Source organism: Hipposideros armiger, unplaced genomic scaffold (assembly GCF_001890085.2).
Source record: "Hipposideros armiger isolate ML-2016 unplaced genomic scaffold, ASM189008v1 scaffold_111, whole genome shotgun sequence".
NCBI lineage: Eukaryota > Metazoa > Chordata > Mammalia > Chiroptera > Hipposideridae > Hipposideros > Hipposideros armiger.
Genome location: NW_017731461.1, coordinates 1,214,536 through 1,241,560, shown reverse-complemented (window position 1 = coordinate 1,241,560; position 27,025 = coordinate 1,214,536). Strand labels below are relative to the sequence as shown.

Below are 27,025 nucleotides of genomic sequence, written 5' to 3'. Positions count from 1 at the left end.
ACACACACACACACACACACACATACACACACTCCATCAGATAAACATGACACCACCAAAGGAAACTAATAAATCTCTAATAACTGACCCTAAAGAAATGGAGATCTATGAACTGTTAGACAAAGAATTCAGAATAATCCTTTTAAAGAAGTTTAGTGAATTACAAGAATACACAAAACTAAACAAAATCAGGAAAACAATGCATGAAGAAAATGAGAAGTTCAACAAAGAAATAGAAACTGTAAAACAAAAATCCTAGAGCTGAAAAATATAATAACTAAACTGAATAAGAGACTCAAAAGCATACTCAACCATGCAGAAGAAAGAATCAGCAACCTGGAAGATAGGACATTTGAAATTATCCAGTCAGAGGAGAAAAAAAAATAAAAAGGAAAGAAAGAAAAAAGAAAAAAAGCCTATGGAACTTATGGGACACAATGGAAAGAAACAAATGTTTGCAATGGGAATTCCAGAAGGAGAAGAGAAAGAAAAAGAGACGAAGTATATTTAAAAGGATAATGGCTGAAAATTTCTCCAACCTGGGGAAAAAAACAGATATCTTGAACCAAAAGACCTAAAGGACTACAAATAGGTTAAACCTGAATAGGGCTACACCAAGACACACTGTAATTATATTGTCAAAAGCCAAAGACAGAAATAATTTTAAAAGCAGCAAGAGAAAAGAGAAGTTACACACTCCCACAAGACACTAGGTTTCTCAACAGAAACTTTTCAGGCCAGAAGAAAACAACAAAACCATCAGCCAAGAATACTATACCAGGCAAAGCTGTCCTTCAAAAACAAAAGAGGGATAAAGACTTTCTCCAACAAAAGCAGAGAGAATTCATCACCACTAGACTTGTCTTATAAGAAACTCTAGAGGGAGCTCTTTGAGAAAAAATAAAGGACACTAATTAACATCATAAAACATAAGAAGGCAGCGTAAAACCCACTGGTAATGGTAAATCCATATATAGTCACAGTTGGGTTCTGTAATATGGTAATAGTAATGCATCATTCATTTATAACTCTAGTTTAAAAGTTAAAAAACAAACAGTAAAAATAACCATAATGGGGGGGGGTTTGTTTCTTTTGAGGGGTGAAAAGGATAACTATTGCATTGTTCTGTACACCTGAAACTAAAAAAAAAACAAACCTAAAAATCCCCACAAAAAAAAACATAACTACAATAATCTATTATTATTGGGTTGTCGGAAAAGTCATAACGTATTTTTTTGTTTTCCATTGCAAAAATGTGTCATGACTTTTCTGACAACCCAATAGTTACACAACATAAAAATACGTAAATTGACACCAATAATGTAAAATGTGAGGGAGAAGTAAAAGTGTAAATCTTAGGACTTCTATTGAAGTTAAATTACTATTACTTTAAAATAGGGTGTTATAATTTTAAGATATTTTATGAGCCTCACTGTAGCCACAAGGGAAAATCCTATAGTAATTACACAAAAGAACATGATAAAACAGTCAAAGCATATTTAGACCACAAGACATCAAAACAAAAAAAGGTTAAGAAACAATGGACCTACAAAACAACAAGATAGCACAAAATGGCAACAGTAAGTCTTTACTTCTCAATAATTACTTTAAATACAGATTAAATTATCCAATCAAAAGACATAGAATGGCTGAATGGATAAAACAAAAACAAAAACCAGATCCAACAATACACTGCTTATAACAGATTTTAGCCTTAAAGACACACAGATTGGCAGTGAAGGGATAGAAAAAGATATTTCAAGCAAGTTGTAACAACAACAAAGGCAGGGATAGCTATACTTATATCAGACAAAATAGACTTTAAACTAAAAATGTAAAAAGAGACAAAGTAGGTCACTATAAAATGATAAGGCAGTCAATAAATCAAGAAGATATATCAATTGTAAATATGTGCCCAACATTGGAGTAACTAAACATAAAGCAAATACTAACAGAACTAAAAGGAGAAATATATAGTTGGGGACTTTAATACCCCACTCTCAACAATGGATAGATCATACAGAGAATCAATAAGGAAACAGCATATTTGAACAACACTATAGACCAAATGGGCCTAATAGCTGTATACAGATATTTTATCCAACAACAGGAGAATACACATTCTCAAGTACACATGGAAGATTTTCTAGGATACACTAAATAGACCACATGTTAGGCTACAAAACAAGTCCTAGCAAATTCAAGAAGATTAAAATCATACCAAGTATCTTCTCTGACTAGAGTGGTATGAAACCAGAAATCAATAACAAGAGGACAACCAGAAAATTCATGAATACTTGAAAATTAAGCAAATTCTTCTGAACAACTAATGGATCAAAGAAGAGATAAAGGGGAAATAAAAAAGTATCTTGAGACAAGTGAGAATGGAAACACGACATAGCAAAACTTATTGGGTGCAGCAAAAGCAGTTTTAAAAGGGAAGTTCATATCAACAAATGCCTACAGTAGGAAGTAAGAAAGGTTCCAAACTAATAACCTAATTCTACACCTTAAGGAACTAGAAAAAACAAAAACAACAAAACACAGACCAAAGTTAGCAGAAGGAAGGAAATAATAAAGATTAGAGCAGAAATAAATGAAATAGAAAACAAAAACAATAGAAAACATTAACCAAACTAAGAATTGGTTCTTTGAAAAAGTAAAGTTGACAAGCCTTTAGCTAGACAAACCAAAAAAAAAATAAAATAAAAGAGAGAGGACCCAAATCAATAAAATTATAAATGAAGGAGGAGACATTATAACAGATACCATAGAAACAAAGGATTATAAAAGGCAACTATGAACAATTATATGCTAACAAACTGGATAACCTAAAAGAAATGAAAAAATTCTTAGAAACATACAATCTACCAAGACTAAATCAGGAAGAAATAAAAAATCTGAATAGACAAATTACTGGTAAGGAGATTGGTTCAAAATCAAATTTTTTTCAATGAAGAAAAGCTCAGGACCAGATCGCTTAACTGGTGAATTTTACCAAACATTTATAGAAGAATTACAAATTCTTCTCAAACTCTTCGAAAAAAATGAAGAGTTGGAAACACTCCCAAATTCATTTTACAAGGCCAGAATTACCCTGATAGCAAAGCCAAAAAAGGACACTACCAGAAAAGAAAGCTATAAACCAATATCCCTGATGAATATAGGTACAAAAATTCTCAAAATACTAGCAAACCAAATTCAGCAGCACATTAAGAGGATCATTCACCATGATCAAGTGGAATTTATTTCTGGGATTCAAGGATGGTTCAACATATGCAAATCAATAAATGTGACACACCACATTAGAATGAAAGAAAAGAAATCTTACAATCATCTTAATAAAGGCAGAAAAAGCATTTGACAAAATTCAATATCTGTTCATGATAAAAACTCTCACAATTTAGGTACAGAAGGAATATACTTGAACATAATAAAGGCCATATTTCACAGATAACGTCATACTCAATAGTGAAAGTTTGAAAGTTTTTCCTCTAATATCAGGAACAATACAAAGGTGCCCCCTCTGATCACTCCTATTCAACACAGTACTGGAAGTCCTTGCCAGAACAATTAGACTAGAAAAAGAAAAGTCATCAAAATTTGCAAAGAAAGAAGTTGTCTTTATTTGCAGGTGACATGATTTTGTATATAGAAAATCCTAAAGACCACACATAAAAAAGCTGTTAAATCTAATCAATGAATTCAGTAAAGTTGCAGGAAACAAAATATACAAAAATCAGCAGTGCTTCTACACACTAACAATGAATTATGTGAAAAAGAAAGAAAATTATTCCATTTTCAATAGCATCAAAAACAATAAAATAGTAATAAACTTAACCAAGGAGGTGAAAGATCTCTATTCTGAAAACTACAAGACATTGATGAAAGAAATCACCAGACAGAAAGAAATGGAAAGGTATCCTGTGCTTGTGGATTGGAATAATTAATACTGTTAAAACACTGATATTACCCAAAGCCATCTAAGAGTCAATGCAATCCCTTTCAAGGGGACAATAACATTTTTTGCAGAAGTAAAAAATAAAAATCCTAAAATATATATGGGACCATAGGAAACCCAAATAATCAAAGAAATCCTGAGAAAAAATAAAACAGGAGGCATCACACATCCTGACTTTAAGATATCCTATAAAGCTAAAGTAATCAAAACAGTATGGTACTGGCATAAAAATAGACAATGAGATTAATGGAAAAGAATTAACAGCCCAGAAATAAATCCAAGCATATACAATCAACAATATTTGACAAAGAAGTCAAGGATACTCAATGGAGACAAGACAGCCCCTTCAATTAGTGTGCTGGTAAAACTGGATATTCACATATAAAAAAATGAAACTAGACCCCTATTTTACACCACTCACAAAAGTTAAAATGGGTTAAAGACTTGACTTAAATAAAAGACCTGAATCATACATAAAACCACAGAAGAAAACAGGAAAAAAGCTCCTTGACATGGGTCTTGGTAATGCTTTTTGGATATGACACCTAAAGCACATGCAACAAAATAAAAAATAAACAAGTGCGACTATACCAACCTAAAAATCTTCTGCACAGTGAAAGAAACAACAAAGTTAAAAGGAAACAAAAGGAATGGGAAAAAATATTTGCAAACCATATATATGGCAAGGGGCTAATATCCAAAATTTATAAGGAACCTATACAACTCAACAGCAGAAACAATACAAAACAAAACAACAAAAAAACAATGCAATTAAAAATGGACTATAGACCTGAATAGACATTTTTCCAAAGGAGCTATACAGGCCAGCAGGTACATGAAAAGATGCTTGACATCACTAGTCATTAGGGAAATGCAAGTCAAAACCAAAATGAGATATCATGAGTGTTAGAATGGCCATCATGAAAAAGACAAGAGATAACAAACAGTGGTAAGGATGTGGATTCATGGGAACCCTTGTGCACTGTTGGTGGGATTGTAAACTGGTGCAGTATAGAGGTTTCTCAAAAAATTAAAACTAGAACTACCATATGTTACAACAATTCCACTTCTGGGAATATATCCAAAGGAAATGAAAACACTAACTCTAAAAGATATATGCCATGCCCACGTTCATAGCAGCATTATTTACAATAGCCAAGACATGGAAACCTATGTTTTCATTGATGGATGAATAGATAAGTTGTGGCGCGCGCACACACACACACACTCACATGCGCATGCACACACAATGGAATATTATTTAGCTGTAAAAAATAACAAGGAAATTCTGCCATTTGCAACAACATAGATGGAACTTGAAGGCATTATGCTCAGTGAAATGAGTCAAAGAAAGACAAACGTGTATGATCTCATTTATATATGGAATATAAAAAAACTCATAGAAAAAGAGATAGCTAGAGATTTGTGGCTAGAGGTGAGGGTGGGGTGGGGAGGAAGAATTGGAGGAAGGTGGTCAAAAAGTACAAATTTTTAGGTATAAGATAAATAAGCACTAGGGATATAATATACAACATGATGACTACAGTTAACACTGCTCTATGGTATACGAGTATGTACCACCTCTTCTTTATCCATTCATTCATTCATTCATTCAGGGACACCCAGGTTTCTTTCATATCTTGGCTACTGTATAATAAATAATGCTTCAATGAACATATTGATAAGCATGTCCCCTTTAAGTAGCATTTTGGGTTTGTTCGGATAAATACACAGAAGTGGGATTACTAGGTCCTTCTTTGTCTATTGTTATAGTCTTTGTTTTAAAGTCTAATTTTTCTGGTATTAAGTATTGCTACTCCAGCTTTTGTTTGTTTGTTTGTTTCCATTTTCATGAAATATCTTTTCCCCTTCCTTTACTTTCAGTCTTGTGTCTTTTGATCTGAAGTGCGTCTCTTGTAGGCAGCATATGTAAGGGTCTTGTTTTCTTATCCATTCAGCCTCCCCTATCTTTTGATTGGAGCATTTAGTCCATTTCCATTGAAAGTAATTGTTAATAGATATGTAGTTATTGCCATTTTATTATTTGTATATATATATATTTTTCCATCTTAAAGAAGTCCCTCTAAGATTCCTTGTAATACTGGCTTGGTGGTGATGAATTCCTGTCTGGGAAGCTCTTTATCTGTCCTTCAATTCTAAATGATAGCTTTGCTGAGCAGAGTACTTGGTTGTAGGTCCTAGCTTTTCATCATTTTGAATATTTTCTGCTAATCCCTCTGGCCTACAAAGTTTCTGTTGAGAAATCAGCTGACAGTCTTATGGGAGCTTCCTTGTAGGTAACTAACTGCTTTCCTCTTGTTGCTTTTAACATTCTCTCTTTGTCTTTAACATGTGGCATTTTAGTTATGATGTGCCTTGGTATTGGCCTATTTGGGTCCATCTTGTTTGGGACTCTCTCTGCTTCCTGGACTTGTATATCTATTTCCTTCACCAGGCTAGGGAAGTTTTCTGTCATTATTTCTTCAAATAGGTTTTTAGTTCCTTGCTCTCTCTCTTCTCCTTCTGCTACCCCTATAATGCAAATGTTGGTACGCTTGAGGTTGTCTCCTCAGTTTTTTGGGGTTCTTTTTTCTTTTTGCTGTTCTAATTTGGTGTTTTTTCTTACCTTATCTTCTAAATCACTGATTTGATCCTCTGCTTTATCCAATCTACTGTCAATTCCTTGTAATGTATTAATTTTCTTTATTTTTGTTATTGTATTCTTTATTTCTGATGGGTTATTTTTAATATTTTCTAGCTCCATTTTTGTGTTTTCTATCTCTTCGTTGAAGTTCTCCCTGAGCGTTCTTATAACCAGTGTTTAGAACTCTGTGTCTGGTAGATTGCTTGTCTTCATATTGTTTAGTTCTGTTTCTGGAGCTTTGTTTTGTTCTTTTATTTGGGACATGTTTCTTTGTCTCCCCATTTTGGCTGCCTCCTTGTGTTTGTTTCTATGTATTAGGTAGGGCTGCTATGTCTCCTGGTCTTAGTCGAGTGGCCTTATGTAGCAGGTGTGCTGTGGGGCTCAGTGGCACAGTCTTCCTGGTCACCTGAGCCATGCACTGCAGGTTTGTCTCTTATGTGGATTGTGTGTGCCCTCCTCTTGTGCTTGAGCCTTGGTTGTTGTTGCAGATCAGTAGGAGGGATTGATCCTCTAGGTCACTGGTTGTGAGGACTGGCCTTGACTACAGTGGAGGAGCTGTGGTGCAGTGACTGTCCCTATAGAGCAGGATCTGCCCCGGAAGTTTCTTGGGTCTGCCCCATCTGCCCCTTGGGTGTGTCATTCTTGGAGGTGACTGGGTGATGCTCTAGCTCATTTTGAAGCTGGCTGCTGGGGATGCCAGCCCCAGGGCCACCTGGCAGGAGACCCACTGCAGGTCAAGTTCAGCCGAAGCCCAAAGCCCATGCCCACCTGGAGCCACCCGGCAGAAGCCACAAAGAAATCCACAGATGGTCACCACCCATGCCATGCTTGGAAGTGTCTTGAGAGGCCAAGCCGCGAACCAAGGCCGGCTGCTGCTAGTTCCAGGCTTAGGGCTGCTCAGCCAGAGTTATGGGACATGCTCAAGTCAGATGCTGCTGGTCTGGGTACTGCGAACTTTTGAGAGACCCTAGGAAAGTCTGCAGCATGAGCTAAGGCAGACAGCTTGTTTGAAAAAGCCACTGACTTGGGTATGCCTGAAATTTGTCAGAGCAGGGTCTTGAATAACAAGGGTGTGTGGCAAACGATCGCAGTTAGTGATGGACACTCAGATATGCGGCGACCTTCAACTGCACGCTGGGAAAGGGGCAGCTTAACAAAGAAACAATGGCCTTCGCCAGCTCCTCCATCCAGGAGAAACCTGCCCCTCCAGCTCCTGTCCTGAAGCCAGACAACTCAGTCTCCCCCTCCCCCATGTCCCTGCCCTTTCTCCATCTACTGCCCTAGTGCTGGAGCTCAGAGCCAGTGATTCCGTCAATGAGTAAGTCCGTGCATGGTCCCTTTTAGAGGAGTGCTACAACTCCAGTTGCCTTCCGTCTTACTCACTCAGTCACAATCTCTGCTGGTTTTCACAACCAGAAATTATGGAGACCTCTTTTCTCAGCACTGAAACCCTGGGCTGGTGGGGGCTGGGACCTCCCGCTCCTCTGGGGGTGGGGTGGTGGTGGTGGTCCACAGCCAAGATATTCCTCCCAGGGCCGGCCGAGTGACGCGATGGTTGAGAACTGGCTTGGGACACCAGAGGGCCCCGGTTCGGATCCCACATATGAGGGCCAGTGACACTGCCCTCCACAGCTAAGATGCTGAACAACAGCTCAACCTGGAGCTGGGCTGCCGTGAGTCGCCGGCGACGGCGTGGGCTGCAGCCCCTGTGGCAGTGGGTTGCCATGGGCTACCGTATGTAGCCAGCAGCCAGCGTGAGCGGCCAGCAGTCACAGTGAGCGGCCGTCCAGAAGCCGGCGACTGATCTGCCTCGCCAGGGAAGAGCGCAATGATGGTGCCAACTTGGGCCAGTGAAGCAATGTCCTCAACAACTAGACTGAAGAACGAAACACAGCAACTTATCTGTTCCCCTTCCCCGATCACCCAGCACTGTTCCCATCCCCCAGTTCCCCAATAAAAATCTTAAAAAAACACACACAAAATGATTTCCCCAGATACAGCGTTCAGTGATGAGGAGCTGGGGATGAGCAAGAGGGAGTTTAGCTGATTTGTGAATTAGCTTCTGGGTACAGTTTCAACAGGTGGTGGTTCAGCTCATGAATATATCGAGGTTAGAGATTATCAGCGCATACATGTTTTGCAGAAGTCTGACTGAATTTCCAGACCTAGTGTTTTATCGTAAGGGACCCAGCTCAGCTGAACACAAGTTAAACTGGCTCCAGTGTCGCTTCTCTGTTGCCCCTCCAAATCCTTCTCCTCCCACCTGGTCTGCCTTAGGTCCCAGGCCTTCTGCAACAGCCCCCAGAGCTGAATCCTCCCTCTCCAGAGTAAAGTGCAGCAGAACTCCCGTCCATCCAGCCCAGCGTATTGACTCACCTCCCTGAATTGGTCACACACAGCTGCACACTGACTACTTTCCTGCCAGTAAGTCCAGCTGGCTCACCTGGTCCTGGCGGACTCTGCACCTGGCAACATCCTTGGGGCAGAACTGAAACTCAGCCTCTGAACAGAGGAACATGTGGCAGTATAGGAGTTTGAATTTCATCTCCATCTCTTCCTGCTCCTCTAACCTTGGATGAGTTACTAAACTCCCCACAGCTCCAGCTTTCCTGCCTTTCAAATGGAGATTGTGATGCCTCTCTCCCAAAGCTGCAGTGAGGTTGCATGAGCCAATGCAAGGAAAGTGTCTTGCTTAGCACCTGGCACATAGCAAAGGGCTCCGTGATATATTTTCCTGACAGTGTTCTCTTCTGCAGCCCTTAGGCGTGAGGCTCCATTCCACTGTAGCTTCTGGAGATTTGTTCATCTCTTTGTGCTGGTCGTAGTTGGGGCTGATTTGTGTTTGTTTTCCCCAGTGTCTAGCGTGCGGGCAGGTTCCAGGGTGGGGGCGGGGGAGCTCTAAGCCAAATTCTGGGAAGACCTCTCAGGCTTGACTATAGAGCTTGCAGTTTGGGAGGCGACCTGCAGATGGCGCGCGCAGCCCTGGGAGGCGACCCGTCCTCTCAGGATGGGATGAAGCTGGGCTGTTAACCAGGTGTCTGGAATGAGGGGCCTTGCTCTCAGTCTTCTCATTAATGCCATTAGCTGGTTCTCCGGGGTGGGTCCTGGGTGTGGGCCTAAGATGGAGTTCCCCGTGGGCCCAGGAGTCACCAAGGAGTACATCAGCTCTGCCCCTGCTCCCTTACCGTGCCCCCTTGTCTTGTATGTAATTACTTACGGGCGAGAGTTCCTCTGTATCCTGCACTTGCTGGGTGCTCAGGGAATGTTATGGAATGAGTTGCATTTGGGAAAGTGCTTCTATTAAAAATCATGCATCCAGGTACGCAGCCCTCACTGTGGCACAGACTGATAGACACAAACCCCTCTCTTCCTCTCCAGCCCTCTGTTCCCTCCCCAGTTACTCCTCTCAGCTGTGGGACAACAGCAGGTCACAGACTCACCTTCCAGATTCTTGATGTGCAACTCAGCCTTGACTCAGGGTGCTGAACTCAGGAGGCCCCTTGTACTTAGGTACATCTTCCTTTCAGCTGGGGGCTCCGCCTATGGTGGAGGGAGGTCCCTGGAACACAAACTTCATGCCCCTGGGCTTTTGCTAGCCTCCTGGGCCTTTCCTTCTCTGCCTATCCAAACCTTCACATCCTGGAGGCCCAGCTCACACGCCAACCCCCTGTGCTACTCTCTTAATCCTCTCTCGGGATGTTTCCACCTGGCAATCTAATTGCCAACTCCTCCCAAAGCAGGTGAGGTCAAATTCTGGCCTGATTCTTTTTGGCTGAGCTCCATTCCCCCTCCTCCCGAGTCCTTTTCACCTCCCTGACCTCTGATGACCTCAGTCCCTCTTCCCCTAGTCTCCCCTTGCCCTAACAGTCAGCCCAGAACTTCAGGCTCTGGCTCCATGACCCACCCCCAGGGTATACATAATATCATCTCTTCCTCCCCCTCCCAGTTCATAGGAATCTCTTGTATAACCTAACTGTTCACTAGTGTTTTTGCATAGCTTTGTTCCCTTGGCTATGCTGTGTTCTCCTGGAGGAGAGAAACTAGTAGACAAACTCCAACTTCCATACCAGGCTCCCCAGAGCTCTCACAAATGTCTCATTTTATAGCTAAGGAAACTGGGACTCAGAAAGGCTTTGAAGCTTGCTGAAAGCCACACACCTGGTCATGGTCCTCTTTAGGGTCCAGCACAGGTGTGAGAGCAGAACAGGTGCTCAAGGATGCACCTTGGCTAATTGAAATCCTTTTCAAAAGCTTAACATGCTGAGCTAGAGCCGAGGCTTCTCAAAGTTTCTCCACGAAGATGGAGATGACGGCCTGGTATAGGGACCTCTCCTTCCTCCCTGCCCATTGGCCCTTGCCAGATTGGGAAAAAGCCACCACGTAGAAACATAACCTTTATTGCACACGGCGCTGGGTCTTTTTTCATAGAAAAAGGTATTAACACATAAGCATCTGCAAATTGAAGCAACTCCTGGTTTTCTTGGAACAGTAAAATCGCATGCAATGTCTCTGAGTTGGGATTTTGGTCTTTGTCAAAACCACCTAGATTGGAGGGAGGGTGAAGGAGGAAGGAAAAATTGCTGAGTCTTTGTGCCTCTGTCTCAAAATAAGGTGAGAGAAATATATAGATATATAGTTTGTTGATGTGTTCCTATATCTCTATATATGTATATATCTCTCCACGCATATTTTGTGGGGTGGAAGGGTTTGACTTGTACTGTCAAATTCTTTGTGCCCTGGCTTCATGGAGAAGAAGAAAATAGTTTCATTTGTACAAAAGAGTTCTATGTACAAGCGTTCATGACTTGGGGGGTTTTCTTTTCATTGTTGGTTAGTTTTTGTCTGTCAATTTAATATAAATAATGCAGGAAAACAGCCAAGTTGGTGATTGAGGGCTGGAGGTGCAGACAGGTCCAAGCGTAGTGCTGCTGTTCTCGGTGTGCCCCTATACCAGGGTGTAGGACTTGGAGTAGGCCCCAGCCCCCTGCTTCTGAGACCTCCCTACCCCCGATGTGCTCATCTCGAGAAGTGAGTCCCTGGAGCCCCCCATTTTGGTGTGTGGGCCCCCGGACCGCGGAGGCTCGGTGCTGGGAGCCGGAGGGGCAGCACTGGGGGCAGCAGGGGGCTCGGCAGGGGTGGGTCCAGGTGCTGGGGGGGCTGTGCCAGCTGGGGCAGCTGGCATGGCCAGAGTCCTCTGAGGTAAGGTGGCTGTGGAGGCGGCAGCAGGGGCCCCTGGGTGTGGGAGGCCCAAGGGCTTGCTGGCAGGGTCCAGGGTCAGGTGGCGAGCCTGGGTGTGGTAGGTTCGAGCCAGGTTCCGGATGGAGGCCTCACGGGGTGGAACCACAGGACAGGGCTCACGCCCATCTGCCTTTCGGAAGAAGGCCTCAGACTTGGCATACAGGGGCAGGTTACAGTAGTCACCTGGAATCACAGAAGCAGAGGATGTGAGAGGCAGAGCCGTCTGGGAACCAGCTTGTTCACCCCACCTACTACCCCTTAATCTTGTCCCTCAGCTGGCATAGGAGTCCTTCCACAGGATGGGAAATAAAGCACTAAAGAAAGATCAATTACTTGATCTCTTTGAGCCTTATCTGTGATAAGTTTCCTTATCTGTGAAATGGGGATAGTCACATTTCCCTTCAGGATTACTGTGAGTAGTGGGTAAGATAAAGTATGTCAAGTTCCTCAATACAATGGCGGGCACATATAGTAGTTGCTCAATAAATGGATACTCATTATTATTTTTAGCTGAGCCATCCTGCCACCTGTTGGCAGCTCAGCAGCAGCTCAGCTTGGGCTAGGAATTGAATCGCTGTTGCTCAGAGCTCAAACTCTTAGAGTGAGCTCTTAACCAACTGAGCCACTCGGCCAGCCCCGATACTGATTATTAAATGATCACTATAAGCTGGTCAGTTTCAGCTGGTAGAGAGCTCATTTCTGAAAACAAGGACTTCCCAAGAGCTCTGGCTGTTAGAAAGCTTTTCTTTACCCTGAGGAGGAAGGGACTGTCACTCCCTGTCACTTCTCCACGTTGACCTGATTCTGTGCTCCTTCCCATGCCGCCTTTCAGATGTCTGAAGTCAGCTACATTGCCCTTTCCCTCTCCTTGGTCCCCTCATCTCCAGGTGGAATGTTCCTAATTTCTTAAACTGCCTCCATATCCTCATCCTCTGCTCTGGGAGCATCCTCCTGTGAACGTGTCTCTATCCTATGAACCATGCCAGGCATTTTCCTTAGATAATTTCATTTAGTCCCACAGTGCCCTGGATAGGCTAATACCTGCCTGCATTTTGCAAGTGAGGACATTGAGGTTCAGAGAGATTAAGTAATTTGCCCAAATTCACACATGTAGAAGGGGTGAAGGCGTCATTCAGGGCTGCTAGTCTCTTAAATCCTTGACTTTCTGTCACCTCAGGCTCTTCTCCAGATGACTCTGAGTCCTCAGATTAGCATGGCCACTTAGCAAGGCCAGTACTGAGCATATACCTGACTCTAATGGTTTGAGAGCCCGGGACTTGCACACTGTGGCCCCCAAATCTGCGGATGGACTGCCCTCATATGCTCCTTGTTATTCTAGACCTGCCCTACCAATCCCAAAGGGAATATGCTCTGGCCAGTCCCTTGGAGCCAGATGATTCCCAGTCAGGCTGGGTCACTGCCCACCATGGTTTGGCCACCATGGGCTGAGCTGCCAGGATGGCTCCTTTGGGTCTGGATTAAGTTCAAACAGCATTGAGACCAATGGCCATTGGGCAGCTGACCCCATAAGGGATCTCCTTCCATCCTGGCATAGCTTCAGATTAAAGACATAATCACTATTTAATGAGAACCTACTATGTGCCAGACACATATATCATTTCTAATGCCCATTCCAACAATATAAAGTATATCCTATCATTTGCATTTTACAAATCAGAAAGTTAAGGCCAGAGAGGTTAAATGATTTGTCCAAGAATCACAGAGATATTAAAAGGTTGAGCCAGCATGTGAACCCTGATCTGCTTGCTCCCAAGTCCTTGTTCTTTGCACTATCCCACACTATCAAGGAGCCCTGCTGGGCTGGCAGGATCCAGGTCTAGGTCTAGCCAGGGCTCACAGCAGGGAGGTGGTCTGGGCACTCACTCTTGTTGGCCCGGTGAGGGATGGGCACAGCCACATTTTTGCCCCGGTCGGCATCCTGGGGCTTGGGTGGGGATGCGGTGAAGCGGCAGATGCCGGGCTCTGAGGGTGTGCTCATGGACGTCATGCTGTCAGCGTTCTCATTGGTGCCTGTGGTCATCTGGTCAGAGGAGCTGTCAGAGATGAAGCACTCGGTGATCTCAAACTTGGCATGCTGCAGCTGCTCCTCCAGCTTGGCATGCTCATAGGCCCGGGCCAGCTCCTCGTAGGTGGAAGAGGCACTCTCAGTGGACACCATGCTGTTCCGTCCTTTGTCTAGGGAGATGAAAGGCATAGAGTTAGGAGTAAATGAGCAGGTTAGGGGAAGACGTGTGTAAATGAGAAGAGATTGAGCATTTCCCCTACACCTAACCCCAGCAGCCATTTGAAAGCCAGGCCATAGAGTGTACCGGGTTCAGAAGATCCTGCTCTCCCATTGTGAAGGCAGCAGTGGTGGCAGAAGTAGGATCTTTGACTAATGAAGGGCAAACACCTTTCATTTTTGAAAACAAGCAACTATCCCTGGAATATTCACCACTTTCTCCAACAAGTGTCATGTGTTCTATTTTCTTTTGATGTTTTGGGAGAGAGCAAAATGAAGTCCTTGTCCAGCAGAGCTCACTGAGGTGAACAAGAGTTTTTGTCAAAGCCACACAGTGAGCCAGTGGTTAGCTGGAAATGACACTGACTTGTGTCTCGGACCCCAAGAGCTGGTGGGTAAGAGTGGGGAAATGGAGCATGGAACTGGATGATGGGGAAGCTGGAAGAGGGTAAGCAGCACATAGGCAGGCCCTGGGCTCACCTGTGTCCTGGGAGAGACTTGCACTGTAGCTGTCACTCTCTGTGACAGTGACCCCATGCTGGGAGCCCACGGTACGCCAATCGGAGGTGAGGGTGCGGGCTGGTGTGGAGGCCTGGCACTTGGTCAGAGTCCACTGGCTTGAGTACCGGTTCCGGGTACTGTGGGCTGACTTTACATTCTTCCTGGACACTGGATCTACACAGAAGAAGCAAGAGCTAGCCCCCTCCAACTGAGGCCACTGGGCTTGGGCAGCTGGCACTTATCAGAGAGGGCGGTGGGGAGCAAGAGAGGAGGCAGACGCAGCCACAGGAGCTCCCCTGGGGAATGCTGAGCATGCTGACTTTCCTGGCCACATGGCTGGCCCCAGAGGAAAAGAGCAAGAGTGTCAAGGTATGGGGGCAGCAGGCGGCACCTGGTCCTCCCCACCCACCCCATCTTTCCCTTCAGCCTGGGAAGAATGTCACCTCCTCTCCTGCTGCCTCCTGACTGTGCATCCATTCCCTACAGCCCTTTATGTATCCAACCCTTATGTCCAGAGTCACAGTGCTAGAGGCAGAAGTCCCTTCAGAATAAGAACACTCAACCCTCTCAACATTTCTAGGTAAGGAAACTGAGGCCCAGAGATATAAGGTTAGTGATATGCCCAAGGTCACAGCTAGTAAGTCTGCAATCAAGGTCTCCAGGCTCTACCTCCAGTGCTCTTTCCATTCTTCCATGCTGTTCCTCCCTCCTTTATATTTTTATTTATCACCTCTGCCTCATGCTGTGCCCAAGACATCCTGTGTAGGAAGAGGGCTGTCTCCCTGGGGATAATGCATACTGGTGCCTGGCCGGATGTCAGACATATCGATGAGGGGTCCTGTGCTCTGGATGAGAGCTGGGTGGTGCAAGGAGACACCGGTACAGAAGCTCTGTGGGTTGACAGCTTGACTGAACTCAGCATCTGCCACGGGGATGGTGGCCTTGTCATCTCCTGGGGGAAGAAGGACAATCAGCAGGACTCCTTCCCTTTGGGCACCATCTTTACTTCCCAAATTTCTTTTTGTCTTTATCCAACATTGAGGCCCAGAAAGGGCCAGGATAATTCTCCCTTAGACAGAGGAGGAAACAGCCCTTGAGAGAAGCTGCAATACATGCTGAGGCTGTTGAGTTGTTGATAGGGCTTCACTTAGAACCCTGGGCACTGCCGTGAGGGCTGGTGGTTGCTCTTTGTGGGTTGCGAACTAGTAAAACACACTCAGAGCAGGACAGAGAGCCTGTGGCACCTGTCACTCACCTAGCTGCTTGATGCCCTCTTTGTCCTCGATGAGCAGCTGGACCCTGGGGATGTCGATGTGTAGCCGTGGGCCCTGGGGTGGCCCCTTTACAGGGGTGTCAAAGCTTCGGTTGTTCTTGCTGTGGGGAGAAGGGCTAGAGGTGGGTGACTCAGCAGCCATAAGGGGTTGAGGGAGGGGGTTTTGCAAAAAAGTGGGGTCTTAGAAGCCTGTCCCATGCAGGGGGAAAGAGAGAGGGAAGGAGAGATGAAACAGCTATGTGATACCCACCTTATCAACATTTCTGCCAAACTCTTTGCATCTGCAAAACAGTAGAGAGAGAAGCTGGGTGAGAATGGAGTCTGAGTAGGATGAGAACTGGAAGAGGTATGGGGACAAAGTGGGAGAATTCTCAAAATTGGGGCCAAGGCCCCAGTTGGGGGCCTGGGAAGAGGAGAAATGTAAGAACCTCTAAAACAGCCCAAAACATGTTAAGGTCTCACTGCTCCCAATTCAGGATTTGGTTAAGGTCTGTTTTCCTTCCCTCAGATTTTTATCTAATAAGAAGGTCCTTCCCAAAGGAGAGGGGATAGAAAGAGCTCTATTTTCTTCCTGAATTGACTCTAATTAAACAAGACACCATAGCAGGCTGGAAACAGGTATCAGAGGCAGATCTATCCTCAGTTATGTGTTGTGGAGAGGAGAGGGTAGATGATGAAGTAGAGGTGGCCAATGGGCAGCCCAGGATGACTATCAACCAAGAGGCTTCAATGATATCGGGGGGAGGGCAATAGAGGGGGAGAGGGGGGTTGTTACTTTGTGAGGGTGAAAAGGATAACTATTACATTGTTCTGTACACCTGAAACTAACAATAAAAAATTTAAAAAAAAGAGGCTTCACTTCCTCCTCTAGGGCACCTATCCCCCAACAATCATGGATGAATTGGGGGCTCCCTGCTTTGTTTCAGAGGGCCCTTGGAAAAGATCAGGAATCTCAGGTTTGGAATTGATGCGAGAGAGAAGAAGCAAAGGACCTGGTTAATCCATTAGACCCCTGATAACTGAGAATTATCTGTCAGAGTGAATTTAGCTGAATGCATTGCATCCAAGCATCCAACTACCTCCCAGTCATCCATTCATAATTGACCCATCCACCTATCAATCTACCCATCTAACTGTTGACCAGTACACCCACCCACCCATCCAACCATTCATCCATCATCCATCCAAACAACTATCCAATCATCCATCCATTCAACCATCAACCCATCCAACTATCTCTCCAACCATCCATCCAATTATCCATTCATCTATTCAACAATTCACCCAATAATCCATCCATTCACTTAACTTTAACCATCTCTCTATCTTATCATGCATCCATCCATCCAAATATCAATACATCCATCCAAATAGCCATCAATCATCAATCTATCCAACCATCCGTTTATCCAACCAACTATCTATCCACCTATCCACCCCTCCCTCCCTCTCTCTCTCCCTCCCTCCCTTCCTCCATCCATCCATCCCTCCATCTATCCATACCAGCCACCTATCCATCCAACCATCTATCCAGCAAACCTTTTATTCAACCATACATCCAACCATCCTTCCATCTATACATGCTTCCATTCAACCATCCAATCAATCATCTAACCATCCATCCAACTATCTAGCCACTCATCCATCCAATCATTCAACCATCCACCCATTCATCTATTCATTTATTATCCAACAACCATCCAACCATCCTTTGAACAATCCATTCATCCAAACTCCTAAACACCCTAGGCAGTTTTAGTCATTCCCTCTTCTGTGTTACTGTGCCCTGGCTTCTCACATTAGACCATGAACTCTATAAGGACATAGGTTGTTCTTTCTTCATTCATCTTCTTATCTCCAAGGGCTGGCAGTATCTACAGTACAGCAGATGCTTAATAAATGTTTCCCAAATGAGTGAATGAACATTTATTAAGCAACTAGTAGGTGCCAGACACTGTACAAATTGAGGTAAATCAGACTCATTCACGCCATAATACAGTGTTAGGTGTTGGGACAGGGGATGATATTCAAAATATCTGACGATTGGGGACAGGCTGAGTGGCGCGATGGTTAAGAACTGGCTTGGGATGCCAGAGGGCCCCGGTTCGGATCCCACATATGAGGGCCAGTGACACTGCCCTCTACAGCTAAGATGCTGAACAACAGCTCAACCTGGAGCTGGGCTGCGGCGACGGTGTAGGCTGCAGCCCCTGTGGCAGTGGGTTGCCATGGGCTACCGAGCCAGCAGCCAGCGTGAGCGGCCAGCAGCTGCAGTGAGCGGCCGTCCAGAAGCCGGCGACTAATCTGCCTCGCCCGGGAAGAGCGCAATGATGGTGCCAACTTGGGCCAGTGAAGCAACGTCCTCCACAACTAAACTGAAGAACAAAATGACAGCAACTTGTCTGTTCCCCTTCCCCCAATTCCCCAACACTGTTCCCATCCCCTCAATTCCCCAATAAAAATCTTTAAAAAAAAAAAATCTGACGATTGGTGTGGCATGGAAGCTTCCCAGTCAGAACTGAGCAAGGTCCTAAAGAACACCTGCAGTTCTACTCCTCAGTGGCTGGGTCCTAGGAAAGTCACAGGGATCCTGTGTGAGAGAATGGTGCATCCAGGGTGAAGGGAGCAATATCTATTTACCAATCTTTTAACAAGCAATATGGCTCTGCCAGTGTGAACCTCTAAAAGTCAGCCCTGGTCAGGGTTGGCACAAAGTCCTGAGGGCACAGAGGAGGAAGCAGTGAACACTAAGGAGGTTTTAGCGCTTGGAGTGGCAGCTCTCCTTTCAAAGGGACACAAACACTCTCTCTTGTCCAGATGGTGCTGTGAATCAGTGGAAGGTGGCCAGTGGGGCCCAGGGTCAAGATTCCTACCCGGGAAGCCCACAGGCAACTCCCCCACCTCTGAGCCGCTTCAGCCTCTTCTCCTTCCTCTTTTTGCGTACAATGAAGAGCAGGGCCACCCCCAGTGTGGCCAGGATGACCGGGCAGCCGATGGTGAACAGCTTCTTCACGTCATCGCCCTCACCTTGAGCAGACTTGATGGGAGGGATGGTACCTGAATGGGGGTGAAGAAGGGAATGGGATGTCCCTTATGAGTCCCATGGCGGGGGGGAACCCTTTGATCTTTCTTGCTGCCCTTGGTTTCACTCTGACCTCGACTTCCTGGTGCAGAGCTCCTCCCCTCCCCTCTGATCCCCCAAATTCTGGTCCCATCAAAAAAGCCATGAACAGTTGTGTCATTTTTACACTACATTATGATATTAATGACTTCCTGGCCTGGTTTAGAATTATCCTGAGGTCTCTCAGAGGTAGTCTCTTGTTCTGTTGGTGTTCAGTGTTCATTCCTAGAGGGTGGATTGATGGGCTTCAATTCCCATACCAGCTGGTAAGGTGGGGGTGGGGTGGGGGAGATGATGAGAGTTTCAGTAGAGAGAAGTCAGGGCAGTGGGATCCTGGGTCTCTTCCTTAGATGGGGACAAAAGCCACTAAATACCCTGCATCCTCTCCCTGCTCTTCCCCCCGTGGGCAATATCTGCTAGCCTTGGGTGCCTGCAAGGAGAGGACACATCCTCCTGCTGACAGAGCCCTCTGCCAACCCCTGATCTTTGCCTGTTTCAAAGCCTTTCCTAAAAGTCATCTCTTTTATGAAGCTGTCCCTGTTTGAGCCCATCCCATTCTGATACCACTGTATTGTTGCCTTAACACAGAGGTAGACTTAATTTAGCTTGTGACAATTTCTCCCTATGAATGTGGCCTTCTCTGCACCTTTAATGTATACGTATGTGCATGTGTGCCAGTGTGTGCATGGGTGTGTTCATGTGTGCGCATATGTATATGTATATACATGCATGTGTGTGAGGTGTCCTCATGTAGCAGACACCAGTTAGTGCTCACCAAGTATCCATGGGCTTGCCTACATTTCCCAGGCTTCCTGGTGGTTAGATTAGAACCATGAGACTGGTTCTGGACAATAGAGTGTGAATAGAAGTCATGAGTATCACCTCCTGGCCAAGGCAGTTAAGAACTGGTCTGCCTTTTCTAGCTCTCTTTTTGGTGACTTTGGAGGCTAAATGTTCAAGACGACAGTGCTCAAAGTTGGTGGCCAGCCAACCCTCATGAGATTATGAGCAAGAAACCGATCTTCATTGGGTTTAGGCATGGAGCTTCTCATGTTTCTCTGTTATTGCAGCACAGGCTCTCCCATTCTGGCTAATATACCATGTTAGTAGTGGGTTCTTAGAGAGCAGGGCCTCAGCTGCATCTGTACCTCCCTCTCATCTCTCTGAAGCTATGGAGAGCAAGGCTCACACTTTCAAAGACCCTCTGTCTTTAGTGTTACGGACCTGTTTGTCTGCCTGTCTGTGAGTATTGGTCACTGGTGCATCTGCTCACTTACCTGCCTGCCTGTCTGCTACTCCCTTTGCCTGTTTAGCCACCTGTCAGCCTTTCTCCTGACTAGTCCTGCTGATTTTTCTATTTGTTTGTCTCTCTCTTTATGTGTCTGCCTCTCTGCCAGCTTCCCTGACAACGCCTTGCTCCAGCCTCTGTGCTGCCCCCTTCCACCCTTTCCGACTCACTGCCATCATAGTCCAGGGTGGCGAACTGGGCCGTCTCGTTGCCGCAGCCAGCGCTGTTGCAAGCCCTCATGCGCAGCTCGTACCACGTGGCCTCTCGCAGTTCGGTCAGAAACACCTCCCCGGAGGTGTTGGCTCGCAGGCCCTGCCAGGCCCAGGTGCCCTTGGGCCGGTACTCCAGGCCAATGGCTGTGATAGGACAGCCCCCGTTGTTCCAGCCCTGCAGGTTAAGCCGAGCATGCGTGGAGTTGATGTGGGTGAAGAGGTGCTGGTCTTTGCTGAAGGAGGGCTCTGGGTCAGGGGGAGCAGAGGGAAAGACAGAGGTTAGAGATTAAGTGGGTAGGGGGATTCATTCATCTGGGCTGGAAAAGATTCCCCTGGGGCATCTGGGACTGCAGTGGCTCCGGGGGATCACTGGTTGGCATTGATGGGGGTAGGGATGCCTCAGAGATCAGAGGAGGAGACAAGGGAAGCACTGGAGAGAAAGCCTCAGCAAGGGAGGAAGAGAAGTGCAGGAAGAAGGAAGAGAGTGATATCCATCTGCCATCCCAGCGGGGAAGTGGGACCAGTTTTTCCTACTGTGATTCGTCTAGATGCTGCAGTGATGGGAACTAGGTTGTGTCTCCCTTCAGCCTCACTGCTTCTCCTTCCCTGTCCCAGCCATCCTCTACCCCTTGCCTTGGGCTCCTCTCCACGCCCACCTCCCCCAGCTCCTCTTCCCTGGGGCCATCTCTCCCACCCCCATCACTGGGTCTCACCCCGCCCATGGGTCTTGGCCTCGATGATCTCGCTGATGCGCCCGGAGCCCACACTGTTCTTGGCCGCCAGCTTCACCTTGTACCACGTGCCACACTTGAGGCTGTCCAGCTTGAAGGCTCGCTCACTTGAACTGATGAACACGTCCTTCCATTCCTCACTGTTGTCCACAGAGTACTGCAGCACAAACCCTGCCCGGGAGGGTTGCCTGCCTCAGGTGGAGCAGGGCTGGGCCTGGGGGTACCTGACAGGCTCCGGGCGGGGGGCACAGTGGGGCCTTTGGTCATTGGGAGGGGCAGATGTACTTTAGAGGCAAGACTGGAAGGACCTTGGGTGAGTTTTACTGCTCTCTCCCTTCAGCCCTTGTGTTAGAATTTAGAAGCCAAGGTGGAAAGGGCAGCAGAAAACCACGGTTGTGAGGCTTAAAAGGGATCCTATTTAGACTCTAGTGTTCCACGTGTTGCCCCATGACAGCAGCATGGCACCACCTGGGCACCTGTTAGACATGCCAATTCTCAGCCCCCACCCCAACCCTCCTGAATTAGGGGATCTTACAAGATCCCCTGGTGATTCATATGAGGTGTGATAAAAAATGATGGTGAATGTTTTTTCATTTTTTTTTTCAAAATGGGGAATTGGGGGAGGGGAACAGTGTTGGGGAATTGGGGAGGGGGAATAGCCAAGTTGTTCTTCAATCTTAGTTGTGGAGGGCACCAGTCGCCATCTGGCTTCCCGTCAGCAGCTCGTGGCCTCTAAGCTCAAGGTGCTGTGTTCAATCTTAGTTGCAGGTGGGCATAGCCACCATCCCATGTGGGAGTTGAACCAGCAGCCTTGTTGTTAAGAGCATGTGCTCTATCCACTGAGCCATCTGGGCAGCAGCTTAGCTCAAGTTGCCAAGTTCAGTCTTAGTTGTGGGCGGGTGTAGCCCACCACTGAACAGGCAGTCTTGGGAGCATGTGCTCTCACCAGCTGAGCCATTCTGCCACCTTTTGGCAGCTCAATGGCAGCTCAGCTTGGGCGCAGCATCACTGGCCCATGTGGGACACGAACTGGCAGCCCTGTTGCTCAGAGCTCATGCTCTTAAGCTAACTCTTAACCAACTGAGCCACTTGGCCAGCCATGACGGTGAATGTTTAAATAAAAATTTATTACAGTAAAAGACAAATTGCCATTAACCTGCCTCAAAATACTCTCCCTCGCTTCGAACAAACTCATTCCATCATTCTATTGTCCTGAATCAATTCAAAGCATTTACCTTTCATGGTCATTTTGACTTTGGGGAAGAGCCAGAAGTCGCACGGTGCCAGATCCAGTGAGTAAGGTGGATGAGGACACACAATAATGTTTTTATTTGACAGAAATTGCCATATACCAGAAGCAATGTGTGACACGGAGTGTTGTCATGATGGAGGATGATTTACTGCACACTTTAAAACACACCTTGTCTCAACCGTAGCTCACACCCAACTGACTGCACTGAACAAGTTGAAATTTGTCACACACTGTTACGAAGATTTGATGCACCACTTCCCATATGGAAGATCCCTGCCTTTCGTTGGGTGGCACTCAGCAGAAGCGTTCATCTTATTTTATGATCACAAAGGAAAGGCTCCATGTCACATATTACTTCCGGTATATGGCAATTTCTGTCAAATAAAAACATTATGGTGTATCCTCATCTACCTTATTCACCGGGTCTTGTACCATGCAACTTCTGGCTCTTCCCAAAGTCAAAATGACCATGAAAGGTAAACGTTTTGAATCAATTCAGGACATTGAGGCAGCCACAACAGCACAACTAAAGACACGAAAGAGGACTTTCAGAACTGCTTCAGAAGGTGGCAAGAATGTTGGGATAAGTATGTTTGAAGCAAGGGGGAGTATTTTAAAGGAGATTAATGGCAATGTGTCTTTTACTGTAATACATTTTTAAAAATTTAAACATTCACCGTATTGTTTGATCACACCTTGTATGCACGTTCAAGTTTGAGAAGCACGCATCTAGTAGTTTGTCCACTTTGACAGATTTAGAACCTGAGGCCCAGAGAAGGAAACCACTTCTTCAGGTTCACACAGCTCAATAGTGGCAAGGGGGTAGGTGTTCTAAAGCCCAGATGCCTAGGCTGGTGTACTTCTCACGGCACTTGGGCAACTTCCTTGTGGTCTGAATCGTACTCCCCATCACTTCCTGGGCATTATGGGGATAATAGGTGGGAGTGAGTGAAGCCCTTCCTCTGCCCCTGGGCCCAGAATTCCTTCCCCTGTCTTCCCCTCCTCATCCAGACCCCTCTTACCTCGAATGGAGCTGCCCCCATTGTCACCTGGAATCCAGGTCAGAGTGATGGACGAAGCAGAGGTTTTGGAGACAGTGAGGCGGGGCTGATCCGGGGGAACTGTGAGGGGAAAGCCAACAGCCCTCACCACAAGGGTTGACTTCTGATGATGGAGGGCAGGGAGTACTCCAATGGGAAGGAGGGCAAGGGACTGGCTTTCCCACCTTCTAGGTGTTCCCCACCCCTCCTGCCTCTTCTTCCATTGGGCACTGCTGTTCCCCTGACGGTTGGTCTCCAGAAAATGGTGTTGGTCATTTTCTTCCATTCAACAACCCTCGCTCTCTCACACAATGGAATTTCTACTCCTTTTTCATCCCTGCCCCCACCCAAGCCAAGCCTGCCTTGCAGGGTCTCACCTTGCACAAGAAGGTTGACAATGATGGTGTCAAAGCCCCCAGTGTTGGTAGCTGTGCAGGTGTAGTAACCTGAGTCCTCAGCCTTCACAGCACGCAGCAGCAATGTGCCATTGGTATGGATGAGCCGGTGCCCGTCCATGGACACGGGGATGGCCGAGTCTTCACTGTGGGGGGTATGGGTTATGGCAAGCATCCCTTCACCTAGAGCTTCCCCCAGGTCTGTAAGCAAATAGAGCTGGGAGCAGAAGGAAGCTTGCTAGGGGACCCTGGATTCTTAGGTCTTTACTTAGGACTTCCTGGAGGGGTGTCTAGTAACCTTGGCCTTTTGTCCATCCAGGGAAGGGAGATCCTGAATCACAATAGAGGGGAGTCAGGGAGGCCAGGCCTGCTTGTGGTAGCTGTGTACCCAGCAGGGCCTCCACAGGGCTGGAGGTGACCGAGTCAGCTGGAAGGAAGGGACATCTGATTCCCTTCTTCATGACTCTTCTACCATGTTCCTCTCTGGGGGTCTCCCATCCCTCCAGGGTCCTGCACACACCTGTCCTTGGTCCACTTCACAGCAGGGGCTGGATCTCCCACTGAATTGCAAGGCAGCCGGACATCTTTCATCCAGGGTGTCGTCACTGTACCCCCAAATGAGATGATCTTTGCTGGGGCTACAAGGAAGAGAGGATGAGGGCCACCCTACTGCTACACCCAACACTGTCCTGGCCCCCCTTTCTCAGGGCTCCCCGAAATTCACATCAAGTCCTTCCTCTCCTACCTGACCTCTACCATAGGCGTGGGGTGGGGGACAGGTGCAGGGAATTTCAGCTGGGAGTCATTGATTCAACAAATATGTATCAAATACCTGTTACGGGTCAGCTATCCTATGAGACTCCAAGGATTCACAAAATGAATAAGATTTATTCCCTGTCCTTAAGTTGCTCACTGTCCAATGGGAAGACAGATACTTAAATCATTTGGGTGCAAGATACTATGGCAGGGGTAGGTGCAAGTACTCATGGGAGCACAAAAAAGGTGAAGTGAACTCTGCCAGGTTCAGTGGTAGTGGAGGTGGCAGCCAGGGAAGGCCTCTAGAATTGAAAGATTTGACTTGAATCTTGAAGGCTAAGAAGGAATTCACTATGCAGAGAAGAAAAGGCATGTCAGGAAGAGGGAGCAGCATGAAGTAGAGACACAGAGGCCTGAATCACATGGCAGGTGTGAAGACCTGCCGGTGCTTGGGGTGACCAAAGCCCAGGGTGAGTAAAGAGGAAAGGGCAGGAGCAGGGGTTAGAGGGGTGCGTAAGAGTAGAAGCATGGGGGGGGGGGCTCTGCTGGCAGAACAAGAAGGCTGGACTTCTTCTTGAGGTCATGAGGAGCCACTAGAGGCTTAAAAGTAAGTATTGACATGTTCAAAGTAGAGTTTTAAATAAATCCCTGGCTGCTTGCAGAGGATGGTTTGGTGGAGTTGGTCCTGAAGGACGTACATAGACCAGAGACAAGATGGTGGCCAGAGTGCAAGCTGGAGGTGATGTATGGCAGTGGGGAGGAGATGAGGAGCTCAGGATAATTGCTGCCAGGATTTAGGGTTTGACTGATTTCGGGGAAGAGAGAAAAGGGGAGGTGAGGATGGCTGCTAGGATTCCAGCTGGGCCCAGTAGGTGGGTGATAGTGTCCTCATGGAGACAAGGCATGTGAGAGGAGGGATGGGGGAGGCAGGAGAGATGGGAACACTTTGCCTCATGCTGAGACCAAAGTACCTGGGGACACGAAGTATATGGGGCAGTTAGAAAACAGCTGGATATAAATGTTCTGGAGCATAAGAGAGGTGGCTAGATCACAGACACTGATGTGGAAGTCAGCAGAGTGACTGGGGTCACCAGGACGGGGAATGTAGATTGACAGAGAAGTGGCGAAGCCCTGGGGTCAACACAGATTGGCACAGAAGAGAAAGGAATGTTCCAGGTGCGTGTGGGGGGTGGGGTGGGGACAGGAGTACACTGAGCGGGCCAGGATGCACAAGCAGCATCGTGGAAAGCAAGGGATGCAAAGATGTCAGGGGTCCAGGCAGAAGGTAATCCTGTCAGGTACCTCAGAGATCTCCAGGCCCTCAGCTAAAGGTCTTAAATTAACCAAGTGACCAAGTATTTCAGAGGGCCAGAGCAGGCCCCTTTAAGCCATGGGTCCCTTCTTGGGGAGATGGGAGATGTAAGGTGGTTGAGGAAGCCATGTTCAGAGGTTTGGGTGCAAGAAATGGAGGTTCCTCTCCTGTGAGGGCAGTGCTGGGATGACGAAGCTTGGGAGAGTAGGGAGGTCTGGGGGAGTTTCTGAGAAGGAAAAGGGCTGCTTGGAGCAGTGGTGGACTGCTGGGTGGCTGGAAAGACTTGGACAGAGCAGAGGGGCCCAAGTTAAGATGGCCTCCATTGGGGCCGGAGGGAAGTCTTGGGGAACACCAGGTTCTCTAGAGACTTGGTTCTGGGTCTGGTTCTGCCACATGGCTGTGGCTGGCTCCCTGAACTTGTCTGTGTCTTAGTGTATGTGTGGGGTGTTGGGAACAGCAGTGCTTGTCCCTCCTACCTCACAGGGCTGCTGTGAGGGCAGAAGGGGAAGATGTGTAAATGTGTTCTAGGAAGTACAAAGCCCTTCTGAGAATGTTATATTTCAGGCCCACAGGGGAAGGGGCCAAGCTTTTGCCAAGACACCCAGTCCCTCAGACTCTGTCTCGGGGCCAGTGCCAGCTGTTCTGAGAGGATTATAGGCTCTAGGCCCATTTCTTCCTGAAGGAGATGAGTTTAGGAAAAGGGGATGGTATGCCTCTGGGAGGAAGGGTCAGGGGAGGTTAGAAATGCTGAGGTTTTGTGGAAAGAGCCCCAACTTGGAGCCAGAAGATCTAGCCCACCGCTCTTAGCGGCCTTGCAGGCCATGCCACTCCCGTTTAGAGTGTTCACATGCAAATGGGATAACAAACCCTACTGGCAGGGCAGGTGGAGGCCCCTGGCCCACTCCAGGCCCTTAGTGAGTGCTAGCTGACTGAGCCTGCGGCAAGGGAGGGCTGATGACTCTTGTGTCCCAACCAAGGCAGCTCATCACCCCAGGACGGTGGCTGAGCTGAGGCAGGCACCACCCCATTCGAGTTCTGGTCCTGGGGCCTTGGGCTAGA

The 27,025-nt window shown here is 46.8% G+C and overlaps 1 protein-coding gene across 1 annotated transcript in view; it reads right to left on the bottom strand.

Annotated features, from left to right (window-relative positions):
- Positions 1-11,004: 11,004 nt before the first annotated feature.
- The window catches only part of DSCAML1 (DS cell adhesion molecule like 1), a 379,445-nt gene continuing 363,424 nt past the window's right edge, over positions 11,005-27,025 (bottom strand). Inside the window, 12 exon segments of the mRNA XM_019647399.1 lie at positions 11,005-12,026; positions 13,728-14,039; positions 14,566-14,760; positions 15,386-15,538; positions 15,842-15,960; positions 16,110-16,140; positions 18,761-18,916; positions 20,439-20,726; positions 21,194-21,382; positions 23,486-23,584; positions 23,881-24,044; positions 24,419-24,536. Coding sequence (XP_019502944.1) covers positions 11,551-12,026; positions 13,728-14,039; positions 14,566-14,760; positions 15,386-15,538; positions 15,842-15,960; positions 16,110-16,140; positions 18,761-18,916; positions 20,439-20,726; positions 21,194-21,382; positions 23,486-23,584; positions 23,881-24,044; positions 24,419-24,536 — 2,300 coding nt within the window. The 3' untranslated portion in view covers positions 11,005-11,550.